We start from the raw sequence: 15,489 nt of genomic DNA on the forward strand, positions 1-15,489 counted from the left end.
TTCTATTGGTTCAAATACCATGTTGATCTTTCCAAAAGACATTTTTTCAATAAATAAATGGAGTTATAATATTTTGTTTTAACAGTGACAATGTAGCACCATATAATGTGTCCACAAATTGCTTGTGTTTTATTTGTTCTCTAAAGTCACATTGGATGTGTAAATTATCAGAAAGGATAAGGAATGTGTGCTGTTTTGTGTATAGAACTATTTTGTACTGCCGACACTTTTTATAACTACTACTCTGATAATAACTATTTATATAAGCATATTTTATACATGTTGTTCACTGAGTAATGCTTAATTACAAACCATGAGATAAAAAAAACAACCATAACACTATAGACAAGATGAAGATGATCAAATGTATTAAAAGTGCATGTTTTTTTAATAAAACAAAACAAAAAATAAACAAGACTCTTGGATCTAGTATCGTGTGTGTGTGTGTGTGTGTGTGTGTGTGTGTGTGTGTTGCAGTGCTATATGCAAGTTAAAAACAAAGAAGTTAGATCTTAGCATCTTTGCAGTGTGATCCATGGACTCCCTCAGTATATTTTAGGTTTATATTTTGGTTTATTGACTGAATAAAAATGAACGAATTAAGTGCAAACTGTGCTGTGTTTAACCACGATTATTCATTTTTTTTATTAGACTTAAGCTTTTAAAAATTATCATTACATGTAAAACAAACCTGCGAAAGACTGGCGCCCCCTCCAGGATGTGTTCTCGCCTTGCGCCCAGTGATTCTGGGTATGGCTCCGGACCCACCGCAAACCTGAACGAGACAAGCGGTTACAGACAATGATTGAATGAATCAAATTTAAAACAAAATAATCAACATAAGAATCAAACACAGTGGCATAATATCTATATTACTGGTATCAATCGACTAAAAAAATGTAATCAGTCACAATAATATTATGCGATTAATCATGATTAATCAAGTTAAAAAAAAAACTAGTAAAGTTACTTCCTTTTGTTTTTGGGAGGGATTTGTAGTGTGGAATGCATGACACACTGGATTGTGTTTGTGTGTGTGTGAAAGAAACAAAAAATGGACCTATGTGTAATACAGTGACAGTTTTGAGATTTAATGTATACCTCAAGATAAATCCAGATAATCAAATATTACTATTACTATTATTTAAGGAAAAGGTTCAGCTGGCTGTGGAGCTGTGTTCTGTGTGGCTGTGCAGACTGGTGACTGCAAATATTGTTCAGCCTGGTTTGGACTATATCCTCATTCTTTTATCCAATTTCATTCCTTTTAACTAAATGCGATCACATAAGAGCTCCGAGGACAAATTGCCTGGATATATTTTTACAGATTCTTTGTGTGAGTTGTTTCCATATATCAGCAGCTAAATGGTCATCATGAAAACTATTTTTAATATATCCAATAATTTACATGAATAATATTTTGAATGGGTACAATACATCTTAATGTATTGATACAGTGATGAGACTGGCTCATATTGCGCCACAACTTGAGCTGTTATGAGCTGTAAAGAGAATTTGCCCTGACATTTGCATTCAGATTGAATGCAGGACTGCGGCATCATTTGTTTTCTATGAAATAACTAAGTGTTGAATGCAGCCTACTTTGGACACTGCAGCATTTTCTTGGCGACTGAGATGTGTCCGTAGGTGTGTGTGTGAGTGAATGTGCGTGAGTGTGTTGCCCTGTGAAGGACTGGCGCCCCCTCCAGGGTGTGTCCCTGCCTTGGGCCACAATGGGTAGCCTCTGGACCCACTGTGACCCTGAACTGGATTATTGGTTACAGATAATGAATGAATTCATTAATGGAAAAGGTATCTTCAGACATTTCCAGAAGGTTGTCAGTGGAGCTGGAGCTATGCAGAGGGTCTAGATTTTTTTGAGCCCACATTTCTGACAGCTCTATCCATCCACCCCATACATCTAACATATCCATTTACCTGGGCTCTCTTATTTCAAAGCTAGTTGTATGATAGCTAGTTCCATACCAGTAAACATTTAGCCGTTGATTCAACGTTGAAATAACGTAATGACTGCCGTCTAATCAACGTTCTCTTAAGGTTGAAAATGAAAGTTGAAAAGTCGTTCAAACAGACATTGAAAAGACGACTGTTAGACATATTTTGGACGTCCATTGACGTTATTTTTTGGTCACCACTTAACTAACTTACTAAGATGGATTTTGGATGTCCATTGACGTTTAAAATACGTCCTTGACGGACAGACTACTTTTAGACCTATTTTGAACGTGCAGGAACGTTCCTTGTTTACTGGCATAGTTGTTGCAGATGTCCAAAGTCACAAGTATTTAAAAGGTGAGTTTGTGTGAATGTGTGAGTGTGTGTCGCCCTGTGAAGGACTGGTGCCCCCTCCAGGGTGTGTTCCTGCATTGCACCCAATGATTCCGGATAGGCTCCGGACCCACTGCCACATCCCTGAACTGGATAAGCGCTTACAGATAATGAATGAATGAATAATGCACCCCGTTAAATTGCAATGGACTTTTAGAAAAAAAAACCTTAATACTTTGTTAATTCTTAGATATTGGAATTTGACAATTTTCTAAATTCCTAAATAAAAAAAAATCACAAATAAAATTAAACTACAGATAGGTTTTCAAAAAAAACGAGCTCATAACAGAGAGGCCTGAGAAAACTAGAGAACAGGACATTGCCACTGGTTAAAATATTGGAGTGCTTATGTAAACAAACACACTGGGCAATACTGAGGCAAAAATTGGTCCTTTTGAATATGTGCACCCTCTGTGTACTCTCAGGCTGGGGTTTTTGGTAAGGATTTAGTGGTCCAAAAATACTCTAAGAAATCAGTCAGGATCAGTTAGAGAGAAGAGATTTGAAACATTGCTCCATTCGGCAGACATCAAGTTCTCATTGGAATCTGGCCGGAAGGACCACAAGGCAGTAGCTGTGTATTTATTTTCATTTTGGGATTCATGAGCGCCCTCTATACGACCTTAGTGTAGCCTTTGCAAATCCTCGTGCAGCAGCAGCCTCTTGAGCAAAATAATGTAAAGATTACCACAGGACTACGTGCCTTTATGGACAAGCCAGAAAATGAGAACATTGGTTGTAAATGTGTATACTGATATTTATCGTTTGGCTCTGTTAAAAAATCTAGAGCCTGTCTGTTTCAAGCGCATTCCTTTAAACCTGTGGTATAAAGCAGGTCCATGTGGCGGCGGCGGCTGTGTCTTTAAGGCTCTCCGCCCCGCCCACGTGTTGCTGTGAGCTACAGGTTGTGTACCTGTCTGCGTGGAGCTCCGCATAGCGCCACTCTGCTCGTGTTCGCGGAGTGAGCGGCAAAACACAACAAACGTAAAGAGCGAACCCCGAGCCGCGTTCAGAGAGACGGAATAAACTCCGCCCAGAGCTCCCACCGAGAAAAGTCCCCTCACATCCGAATAAGAAGAAGAGGAGGAGAAGAGAACAGAGGACCCAAACACACCTTCTGCCCTCTCTTTCCGCTCTCACTCGTTTCCCGCTCCTAAGAGTTACGCGACAGGCGAGGACATGCTGGACCCTTCTTCCTCCAGCGACGACTCCGGTGGAGAACTTCCACCTGAGGACGAGCCTCCTCTCCAGCCGGAGAAATCCTCCAGAAAGAGCCCCAAAAGCGAGAAGAAGAGCCCCGGAGCCCCACGCACTCCCGCCAAGAAACCGCCTCCCCCTCCATGCGCCTCGGTGCCTCCTCCGGAGCAGCGCGACAACGAGCAGGAGAGACTTCAGAAAGAGGAGAAGGAGAGGAAGACCAGACTCCAGATCTACGTGTTTGTGCTGCGGTGTATTGCCTACCCTTTCAACGCCAAGCAGCCGACGGACATGGCGCGGAGACAGCAAAAGGTGAGTGAGTGAGTGTGTGTACACAGTGTTTACTGCCCGGAACAAGTCCAAAACACACACACACCTGTTACACTCAGCCCAATTTCCCTCCAGCAACAGTCACCGGATAGCTTCAGGGGCTTTATCACTGCACACTACTGCACACCACACAAATGAACATGTTTTGCAGCTCAGTTGTAGAGCAGAATACTGTGGTGAATCACAGAAGCCTTGTTTCTAGGTCCCCCTTCATAAACTGAAAGAAACATGGGACCTTCCTCCACTTCCTAAGTTTTTAAACAGTATCAAAGCTAGTGTTTCTCAGACTGGGTCTCGCAGGAGTCTCTCCAGAGTCTTTTTTTTTTTTTCTAATCAAACACCCACAAGCTCCTGGGAACACTTGTGGGTTTAGGTGCTAGCTGTTTGACATTAGTTTTTCCCACAAGTCTGAAATAAAACTGGGGTAGCTCTGGGGGTGGTGTTCTCATATCTAAAGAATACTCTCTGTATTCTTTTTGTGTGTGTACTGAAAGTAAGTAAAAACATACACCATGAATGTTTTGGAATACGCATTGTATGTCTTTTGTGTAACTGAGCATATAGTGTTGAACTACACCAGTGCTGAACAAGCAGCTGCTGATATTGCAGCTTTATTAATGGATGTGTGTTCTTGTTTGTAAATATGAGTATATGCATTTTTAAGTTTGTAATTTTGTATTTGCCAGTCTGGTGAAACTGCAACCACCTCTGTTTAAGTAAATTACTTGTAACCTTCCAATGCCAGACCAGGGGTTTGCAACTTTTTTCACAGTACAAAAAAGAGATGAAAAACATTTTCATAACCGCCAGCTCTATAAGTGGCTGTAGATACGACCTGTTAATCTGCTTTTGTGGGTATACAGCAGCAATGACTGTTAAGCATTTATGAGTACACTAGTCAGCAGCTAACAATATTGCAGTTCTTTTTATTGATGCTGAAAAAAGAACCCATGGAAGACCATAACTGAAACTGTCATTCACAAATAAAAATGGCATTATTCGGTCAAAATTATTATGATGGAAAACAAAGGCAAACACCAATGATCCTATATAAAGTACATCTGTGTGTATGAGCCACATGCTTCTCTTTTGCAGATTAACTCCTGAACATTTACAGCGCGTGTGTGTGTGTGGGGGGGTAGGTCATGTAAGGGTGTTTCACGACCCCTGTGGTACTACATTTCCAAGGTTAAAAAACCCTGATTTTGCATTGCAGACTAGGGATTGGTGGCATCCACATTTTTCATAATGTCTCAAAATACATGGTATATGGTTTTACCGTGAGGTAGGGGGTGTGGGGTGCACTCATGGACTGCACTGCGCCTCATATCTGTGAGTGTGGGTCGGGTGAAGGGTTTTTGATGCTGTACAGTTCAGTTCAGCTCAGCACGGCCCAACATATTGCAGACTACATTTGTTTTTGGAAAAAAGTGGATCCACTTTATACTTGGTGTGTGTATGTTTGTGTCTTTGCCTTACATATACTGAGCTGAGTGTTTAACAGTACACTTTTGGCAGCTAAAATCAGCATATTCATATATGAGAGCCTCAACAGGCTATTCTGTACTAATTAGCTGTTGATATTTGCATTCTGGGTCTAACCTTGTAAAGAATGCTTCCAGGCTTTACTCACAGTAAGCATTCTATTGCCTTTAGACAAAATGAATGCTATAGATTTTGCATGATATAATTGGGATGTTCAGATGTGTTTGTATTTTTAAGGGTCCTTTGAGGTTTTTTATTGGTTGTAATAGTACTAAGAGATGTGTTGTAGGCTAGGTTCCTTGTAGTTTTATGTTTTGCGAGTGTCAAAGGTCATCTTATATCTGCTCTACACTGCAGATTCTTCTTGCATGTATTCACTCGCAGTCTTGGATGATATGTTCATCTGCTAAGCACAACCTGGTATACCTTGTTCATGCATTTGTATGTCCTTGTGTGTTTGTCAGCGTAAATGCATGTTAGTGCTTGACTTCAGCATTTTTATTGTGTGTCGTTGTATGTAAGCTGACATTGCTGCTTTAATCTCAACCTCAGGAAAGCCTTTGCTATCTTTTCAAAGGCTGCTTGAGCACCATCAGAAGTATATGTATGAAAGTGACTGCTTGTGTACTGCAGCTTTGCCCTTTTTGATGAAGACCTTGTTTGTTCCTCCTCCTGTGATTTAATTAAAATTTCAATTTGACATTCATCTTCATGGTGTACTTTTTCCCAACAATTCTGATCCATTTATTGAGATTGCAATAACCTCATGAAAACCAGATCCTTTAATCTGATCGTTACACTCTTCTCTCCCCCACTGATCCGCTTGTGTTTTTTTAGAAGCATGATTAAATTATTTTCAAATGAAGTCTATTAGATAATAGCAACATATTATTATTATTATTATTATTATTATTATTATTATCATCATTATCATTATTATTATTATTATAATAATGATGATGTCATAGTAAATTAGGAAAATAAAATACATTTGTAATATTGCAGTCTTGGTGGGCAATAAGAATCAGCTTATTCATGTCGTTCCTGTGATCATGATATATCACATTAAAAGACACTTTTTTAAGTAGCTGCATCTGAAAGTAAATGACACCACACTATGCTTTTATTCTGGGTAATAATGCACTTTGTTTTTCTCATTAGATCTGAAGGCATTTTACATCACAGGGCTTTTGAGTCATCTGAGTTTGCATCACAATACACTTTATATATATTTCTGATAATGTAGGCACTTCTAGAAAAGGAGAGTGCTAATAACATAAAAAAAAAAAAGATTATTTTAAAATCAAACATAGAGAACCTGTAAACAGTAAAACATATAGTAAGTGATAGGACTGGGCAATACGGCTAGATTTTCTATCATAATATATTTCTTCATTTTGGTCGATACAATATTATTCCAATATTGATATGAGCAGAATAAAATATGCTGAAAACTTCCAAGAACAAACAAGAAACATGACATCACCATCAAACATAAACATACTTTTCATTCATTCATTCATCCATTATCTGTAACCGCTTATCCAGTTCAGGGTCGCGGTGGGTCCAGAGCCTACCTGGAATCACTGGGCACAAGGCAGGAACACACCCTGTAGGGGGCGCCAGTCCTTTATAGGGCATATCACACTCACACCTGTGGACACTTTTGAGTCACCAGTCCACCTACGAATGTGTGTTTTTTGGACCGTGGGAGGAAACAGGAGCACCCGGAGGAAACCCACACGGACACAGGGAAAACACACCAAACTCCTCACAAAGAGTCACCTGGAGTGGGACTCGAACTCACAACCTCCAGGTTGCTGGAGCCATGTGATTGGAACAGTACTTGCTGCAGCACCATACCGTCCAGTATTTTTAAACAAAATTCTCAATTGAATGTGCTGAACTTACAACAATGCCGTGTAATTAGTAAATACTATACATATGGTCCAGCCTTAGTAAGTGAAAATGACAAATAAGTGTTCATTATGGCACATTTTTTCATTGAAGAAATTCTAAAAAAGTTATTGTTTGTCCTCCTGTACAAACAAGTGAATAAAATTCTCCGTCCAAATGCCACACAGTATTTAATGGCCTCTCAGATCACCACCATCTAGAACTCTACATTTTTTTTATTTTTTTGTTATTTTTGAATTAAATACAGAAATACGTTTCCTCTGCCCTCGCCATGTTTGATTTTCACTCCGGGCTGCCCTCTATTGGATGTGTTGCTAAACAACCATGTCACAAGGAAGTATGTGGGCAGTGACGGTTATATCACTTGCAGGGCATGCATACATTTCTGTAAGCTGAGGGAGTATAAATGAGCCTTAAGACTGTATAGCTTGATGCATATTGTGTTTTACATCAGTAGCTTTAGGATTTTATATACCATGCTGGAATTTGTGAATTTGTTTTCAACTCTGCTGTTAATAACCGGTATGAAATGATTTTGTCTGCGAATTCTCCTTTTCTTTCTTTGGCTAATTGACTCGAAATAAAGTGCAGTTTAAGTCCTCAGATGATCATCTTTGTCTAAGTGACCTGGCTGCCCTCAAGGCATACTGCCGTTTAGCTGAATCATGTGGAATATAGAACATTTTACCTTCTAAGCAGGAGGGTGGTTTAAAGGAAATTTGATGCTAATTAGGTTCATGTAGCTGCTAGGCATGATTCACTATCAGAGAGGGAAGAACAAACAAGTTCTTGGGTCATTTTTTGGGGAATTTTTTCTTTTGAGTTTGGGGAAAAAAAACACATTTCAGCAGGCTAGCTAGTATTTTAAAAATGGCTGCCCTGAAAAGCATATACTGTACATTTCAGAGTCCAAAAATATGCATTTTGTACTTAATTCAACACTTTCTTAGTGTAAAAGAGTGTGCAGCTTAGCATTAATACTTGTGGCTTATTCATCATGTTCCTTTGCAGTGGTATGAATTGGGTGTCAGATACTTTATACAAATGGCATTTCTTTCTGAATGCACTGAATTGTCATCCTCCATGTGAGTGCTTTTCACATTGCTGCTGCACCCTTCAAAAATTGTTTGTGTGCAGTTTGAAGAGGAATAGACAACAGTGAGGCCAGTGCAGCATTTTATGGAATATTTTATTTTGGATAATGACCAGTCAGTGGAGGTGCTGCAAGAACTGTTTCTTTTCTGAAAGCAGGAACTTTCACAAATTGCTGCACAACAATGCACCAAATTTATCTATGTACCTTGGAGTGTTTCATGAATTTATATTCATGACTTTTTTTAGTTTAGAAATATGTGAAACATATATGTGGGACACATAATATAGTAGTAAAAGTGGTGTTCATGACTGTAATAAAAAAACAGACTGCATCACCTTAAACGATGCAGAGCTTCTGAACATAAACAAGACTGAGAGAACTGCTTCTCCACAATTCAATTGCAAATGTATGAAATACGTCAACATTAGGGCTGTCAGTATAAACATTTTAAAATGCAGAAATTGTATTTATTTTTTTTTTCAAATGTTAATTTATCATTTTACCATGTTTGACCACAACTTCCTCCCATAACTCACGCTTTTTACAGAGTCTAGTGATGCGTTAGCGTCTTCATTTTGCAATTTAAACACAACATTACTCTTTGAGAAGTTAGATTACATTTTTTTATGCTGAAAAACATACTAAATATCATAATGAACACTCACTCTTACCTGGTGAACCCCTGTATTATGAAATACAGTGTAAAACCTTGACTTTAATTTGGTTAAAATGTTATTTTTAAAAGGTAGAGGACATATTAAGAGTGAAATAAGCAGGCAGTTTAATTCCTGAGTGTTTCTGCTTGGAAACAGCTGTAGGTTCCAAAGATATTCTCAAACTGACCAATCTATCCAAAGATCTGTGTTTCTTACATCATAAACTTAAGGAAAAAATGTGGTCACCTTAGTGGATGGTGCTTATGATCAAACTAAGTGGGAACTAAGTTCATATTCATATTTAATTAAATCCACTGGATTTTGATTTCTTCAATTATTGCAGTGTGATTTCGGAGTATAATGACACATCTTCATATTGCACATGCCATATTCATGTTCATATAGTGGAGAGCATTGCTATAATTCTGTTTATCTTTAGATATGGCAACCTGGAATTTTTGAACAGGCGCCATAGTTGCAGTATCTTTGGTAACAAAAATATCACTGTCCATATTCACCTCACATTATAATAACCAGAGGTCCTGTTCTTTGATATCGTATTTACAAAAGTTTCTTAGATAAATTAAGAGAGTAAATGGCTCCTCTATCTTTAGACACGGGTACCCGCTGAAGACACTTTTCAAAAACATATTGTACAGTGCTATGCACTGATCTTTTTTGCTGCTTAACACAGGAGATAATTGATTTGATTTCTTTCAGTTCAGTTCAGTGGCTGGATGATACTGATACTAAATGTGTGTGGAAATGTAAGTGCCTGGGTATTGCTCTGAGTTGGACTGTCTGCTGAACAAGGAAAGTAAATGCAAATGTACATATCCAAGCCCACTGGGAAACTACTCTTTGTTTATGAGCCAGGTTCTCTTTACACAAGTGCCAGATCTTGTGTGCTCAAAGCATGCTTTTCCTTTGCACTAACCAGTGAGTGGGTTGACTGACTCAAAGTTTCTTTGTTTGATTTTGTGTGTGTGTGTGTGTGTTCCCCTTTGTGTTTCTTCTTCCTCTATCCTTCCACTTACTATTTTTAATCTCCTCTCTCTTTTTTTTTTTTATACTTTCTCCTATCTATTCCATTTTTGGGGAATATCAGCCCTGTGTGTTGGCCCTCGTGCCTGTTGTAAATAGGTTTTCTACACTTGATTCTAGCTGACAGGGAATGACAAGCTGGAAATCTCTCTGAAGGATATCCCACGCTTCCTTCCACATATGTCTAATCCTTTGGCACCAGAATGTTGGGCTGTTAGTTTTTTTCTTCCCATTAGGTTTTGTGTTTGAGTTTATATAAGCAGATCTCCCTGCTTCCCACCACTAGAGACTCCCTAGCAGAGAGGGGGAGACTGGCACAGAATGCCTTGCCGGAGGCAGAGTCCCATCCTCTTTGTCATATCCCTCTCCCTTGTCACTTTAACTCTCCATGAGATGCATATCTCTGCACTGAGTTATGTAAGCATGTCTCTTTGGTATGCGGTGTTGGTGAGTCATGGTGAGGCTCTGTGGGTTTTGCCCTCCTTCACGTTTTTCCTCTGTGGAATACTTTTAGGTAAATCCTGCCCTGTCTACCTTCAAGGGCAGGAACTCCGCTGAAAAGAAGTGGGTCTTCTGTTCAAAACACTGCCTGGCTGCAGAAATAAATAGAACACCTCCGAGCTAGAGAGGCAATGAAGCGGAAGAAATGGTCTACTTTTAAAAAAATAAATGTGCCACAGTAATATACTATACACTATACTGGCTCTTTTAAGGAGGTAAGCAGCATTCAAGGTGGCTATGCATTTATGTCATTTTCTGTTTCCTTTATTATTTGAAGACAGAATTATCACTATGTTCATCATATGCAGTTTCAAGTCTGCTTATATTTAATGGTTGCAATTTCAAATATAACAAAGATTTAAGCAGGAGATATTAACCTAATAACAACAAGACTTGTGAAGCACCTGTAGGTGAGATGGACATGTCAGAAGAAATTATAGGAACACTAGGTGAGCTGCTTTTGTTTTTTTTTTTTTTTGTTTTTTTTTTTTTTTTAAAGTTGTCTCCTTCTAATAGGGAGGAGTATTGTTTCTTATCCGCTGCCAAAAATGACATAGTGCAGCTCAGAGCAGCAGCTAAAGTGTGAAGCTGTTATTTTAAGTCAAAATGTTACATGGTGTTCTGTTTAAAAAAAAAAAAAAAAAAAAAGTTATCTTCCACACTCACATGTGCACATGATTGTACAACCATAAAAAAAAAGCTGTTGGTCACAGGGTTATATTCTAATAAATATTTAAATACATGTAAGCTGTAGCTACTTTTTTGCGTATGTGTTTTGTCTGTGTGTAACATAACTCAACAATTAATCAGTTCCACAATAATATTTCAATACAGCTTTCATTTTCACTGTGCTGTTCTTTAGGCTTTCACTGTTCAATTCACAAGGGACATGCTGTTTAGTAAGATTCATTGTACATAAAGGAAGAGCGCTGCTTCATCATGTAAATGTGATGAGAGATTGAATAATTCTGCATAGATAATTGCACATTTCATTACAGTGATGGCCATAGTAATTAATATATATTTTTACCACAATGACACCATCCAGTGCATTCATTATACAATATGACCAGTAAGCTTAAATGTGTCTGAGGTTTAATCTAGTATGCTCTTATTTATTACCTTAATTTTAAACCAGTATTCCTCCCAAGTTCTGCTAAGATCCCCCCCTCAATATGCGACAATATCACAATTATAAGTGTAAGGGGAATTACCATACACACACTCATCAGTGCCCAGTGTTATGCGACAGTAACATGAAAACTCTTCCTCATTACAGGCATCAATACCATCCATTAATACCACTGTCTTATTTGTATTTAAAATTTTTATTGTATTTATTATTTGCTAAAACATTGAAGCAATAATGGCTAAAGAAAAGTTCTTTTCATTATTAACCATTTGAAAATTAGGCAAAATAACGTTAAGTGAAAGAAAATTTTCTTGTTAATGTTAAAGCTAAAGTAGGACACCAATAATAAGTATTGCTTTGGAGAAATATTATAATAAAATATTTTATGCCTTTGTTGGAATAACAACCTATGATATGTAATTCACATTATGCATTTTTCTATGTTATATGAGTAATTACGTCTGTAATGAGGAAGAGTATTCGTGTTACTGTCGCGTAGTGTTTGCATGGTAATTACCCATACACTTATGATTGTGATATTGTCGCATAAAATGTAGAAAATATGCGACTGTCAAAGTGTAGTCTCCTATATATGTAATGTGACTATATCATGAATAGGTGTGAGTCCGGGTTGCAGCAACACTTTAGAGCGTAATATGCAGCAGGATGAGGAGGAGGCTAAATGCTAATCGGAGGCTAAGGAAATATATGATCTTTAGTCACAATCTCTACATTGCATTTATTTAAAATTTACTTTGAAAGGCTGTGAAATCCAGTTTGTATCTGAAGCAAGCTCACCTTCCCAAATAGAATTGTTATATAGTTATGGCTCTGTCTAGCATGAGTTGACAACTGGGAATTGAAACTGTTCTACTCACTCTCTCCTCAACAAGAGTTCACACTAAGTTTATGCTCAGGTGTTGGGGAAGACACACTAACTCATCAACTGACAGACATTACACTGTCTACTCCAATATCACGCTTATTGATAGGCAGTGATATCTCGATTGTATGAAGAGAGACAGGAACTACCCAGATATCTGCAAGATGCTAATCTTAGATTGAGCTAATTACTGATTTTGAAGTACTTGTGTGGTCTAATGACCTCCAGGGCTATGTCATTAGGAGCTGTGAGCTCTCAGCAGGATCTCTCATGATGTACAGTTCTGAAGGGAAGATCCAGACTAACACACTTGAAGCACACTTATGATCAACACAAACAAAACAACAATGTACCCTGCCCAGGAGTGGGTTGCCAGGACCTATCCTGGTGCTGGGCCTAGGGTTAGTACCCTTGTGGATGGGCAAAATGTATCAACTGGCCCATCTCTATGCACATTGTGGTCTCTGAAAACAGACTCCTTGATTGCAGATGGTCTCTCTCCTGGTGTGGGGATACCAGCCCCTGAATGGCAGCCGGAGTTGTTCCAGTTAGGGATGGGCGCTATCCACGTTTTTCATACCCGCATACCTTCTCAAAATATTATCGCAGTATACGGTATTACTGTGAGGAGGGGGTGCTCTGTCAGGCTCCACTGAGCCTTATATCTGTGAGCACAAAGTCGAGTGAATTTAGCTAAGGTCCGTGTACATTTTATTAATTTGATTCTTAGACTTAATGTAGAATGAGGGAAACGAATAAAAAATGGTTCGTTTGTTCGTGTTCCATTTGAGAACACAAATTTCTGTCAATTTCTGTCTCCAAAATGAATGTACAGTTCATTTATTTTGATTGGGAAGAGTGGGTGTGCTTATAGCACTTTATTGGTCCACAGTTAAAATAAAAGTCTCAAACTGTGCACAGGCACACATGTATAGTGTATGTTTGTAATCATATGCGTATGCAATCTCCCACGCAAGACCATACGTGGGAGATTGCATTTTATTATTAATGGAATAAATGTACTTGGTATTAGAGCACCTTGGGGCCAAGGTCAATGATTGACTCAAATTTTGTTGTGTTTTTTGAACTGACTCTGTATGCTTTGGACACACTGGTAAAGAGAGGGGCTTAGCATTCAACTGATCAAGATCTGGTGAGGAGTTGGATAAGATGTTTGTGAAAACTGCTATTTTTTATATACATGCCCTAATATAGCCAGTGTCTGCTATAATACATACATATATACATATATAACACATATTCCTCCCTATACACCAAAATTAATCTCTCTAAAACGCACACTAAAATGCACTTCCTCATTTCAGTCTGCCAATGCACAGAGCTGGGGAAAAAAAAAAACATTAAATTTGCAGTCCTTAATTTCAATTTCAAGAATCACAAACTGACAGTATTGTTGATTTTTCATTTTATGCTGCATATTTTTTTCCCTCCTCCTTTTGGAATTTCCTTTCCCTCAAATGGTATCTGCTGGTTGCCAGGCTGCCATTGTGAATAAGAAATAAAGATAGACACGGTAGGACCAAATATATAGTGAGGGTATCCTGGGAAGTACCGGCTGATTTTAGCTCTCACTTCCAAGAAGACTTTTCTGATGTTCTGTTAGAGATAGGGGTTCTGGAGTCTGAATAGACCTCTGTTGTGGAAGCAGAAGGAGGTGTTTTGAGCTTGGCTGACAGCAGAGCCTGCAAGAGGCTAATAACCTTAAGTATAACTCAGTTTTTCTGATTTGCAGTATTTTTTTTTTATTTAGCAGAATAATTCAAGTCCATTTTACAGTTTTGAAATTGTTTTAATTTGCGTTATTAACCCCAGATTATAATATTGTTGTCATTGTAATGGGAAAGCAAAGACAGCTCAGAGCAGAAATGAAGGGTAATTCACAGGTGATGATTCATCTTCAGTCAAAAAAAAGCAACAATCCCCTAAACACCTGTGACCTGTCATCTCTCTGCTTACAGCTGCTCTGTGATGTTGAATGTAATTGTTGAAGGTCATCTTCTGGTGCGGTTAATTCTTTTCTGGAAATGCACTATATTCTGGACTGATTTTGATAATGTTTCTTTTTTGTCCAGTGCTGAAAACAATATTTAGAAGAACCACAAATGTGAATTAAATATCAAGAATAAATGGCATAAACAGTTTTGCTGTGAATAATTTATACTGTCTGCGAGGCACTGCTTGTATTACTATGAGTAAAACTCTCAGTGACTGAAAACACAAATGTCCAATATTAAACCCGAGCTTGCGAGGTAGTTTTAAACTTGGATGAGTTAAATATCATTTCTGAGCAAAAGCCTCATATTTTCCTTTCGTGCGGGAACGTTCCTCATGTTGTGGGTGTTGTTAACACATTTATCTTATTTTTTCTGTTCTTTAAAAATGACTTTTGCAATTGAATTTGATTGGGAATAGAACATAGCATTTATTGTAGGCATTTTCAGAAAATGGGAACATTTTAAATATTTTCTGTGTAGTGTCATTAACCAGCTTCTCATTGGTGAAGTGTTTGTGTGTGTGTGTGTGTGTGTGTGCATACATGTGCACCTAAATAGTTTATTGATTTATAACAAATGGCTGGTTTGGGAGATTCGTTTTTGTGAAGCTGAAAATGACATATAGTATAAGTAATTGCTCTGACTGGCTTCATCCCTCAGCTTGTAGTGTCTTCAGATTGTATTTTTTTCAGCATGAGTATTCTTGTGTTTGACTCTAGTATGATTTATGCTCAACTTCACAAGTGATTATTATATGTTTGTGGTCAGTGCTGTTTATATAATTCTGTGAACTTTGATCAGTTTATTTTTATTTTTTGTTAATAGGTCTTTAGTCAGATTCATAATTAGAATGGGCACCATTCAGATTCATTGACTCCTATATA

At 38.0% G+C, this 15,489-nt stretch overlaps 1 protein-coding gene across 6 annotated transcripts in view; it reads left to right on the forward strand.

Moving 5' to 3' along the window:
- The first annotated feature begins 3,200 nt into the window (after positions 1–3,200).
- The window catches only part of cadps2 (Ca++-dependent secretion activator 2), a 144,456-nt gene continuing 132,167 nt past the window's right edge, over positions 3,201–15,489 (forward strand). For 4 of the 6 annotated variants that reach the window (XM_066667295.1, XM_066667296.1, XM_066667299.1 and 1 more), the window contains exon 1: positions 3,202–3,858. In XM_066667295.1, the coding sequence (XP_066523392.1) occupies positions 3,529–3,858 (330 nt within the window). In that variant the 5' untranslated portion in view covers positions 3,202–3,528. Of the gene's footprint in view, positions 3,859–15,489 lie in introns of all 6 variants that reach the window. The other 2 variants (XM_066667298.1, XM_066667300.1) reach the window with 2 other exon arrangements.

This window comes from Hoplias malabaricus, chromosome 4 (assembly GCF_029633855.1).
Source record: "Hoplias malabaricus isolate fHopMal1 chromosome 4, fHopMal1.hap1, whole genome shotgun sequence".
NCBI lineage: Eukaryota > Metazoa > Chordata > Actinopteri > Characiformes > Erythrinidae > Hoplias > Hoplias malabaricus.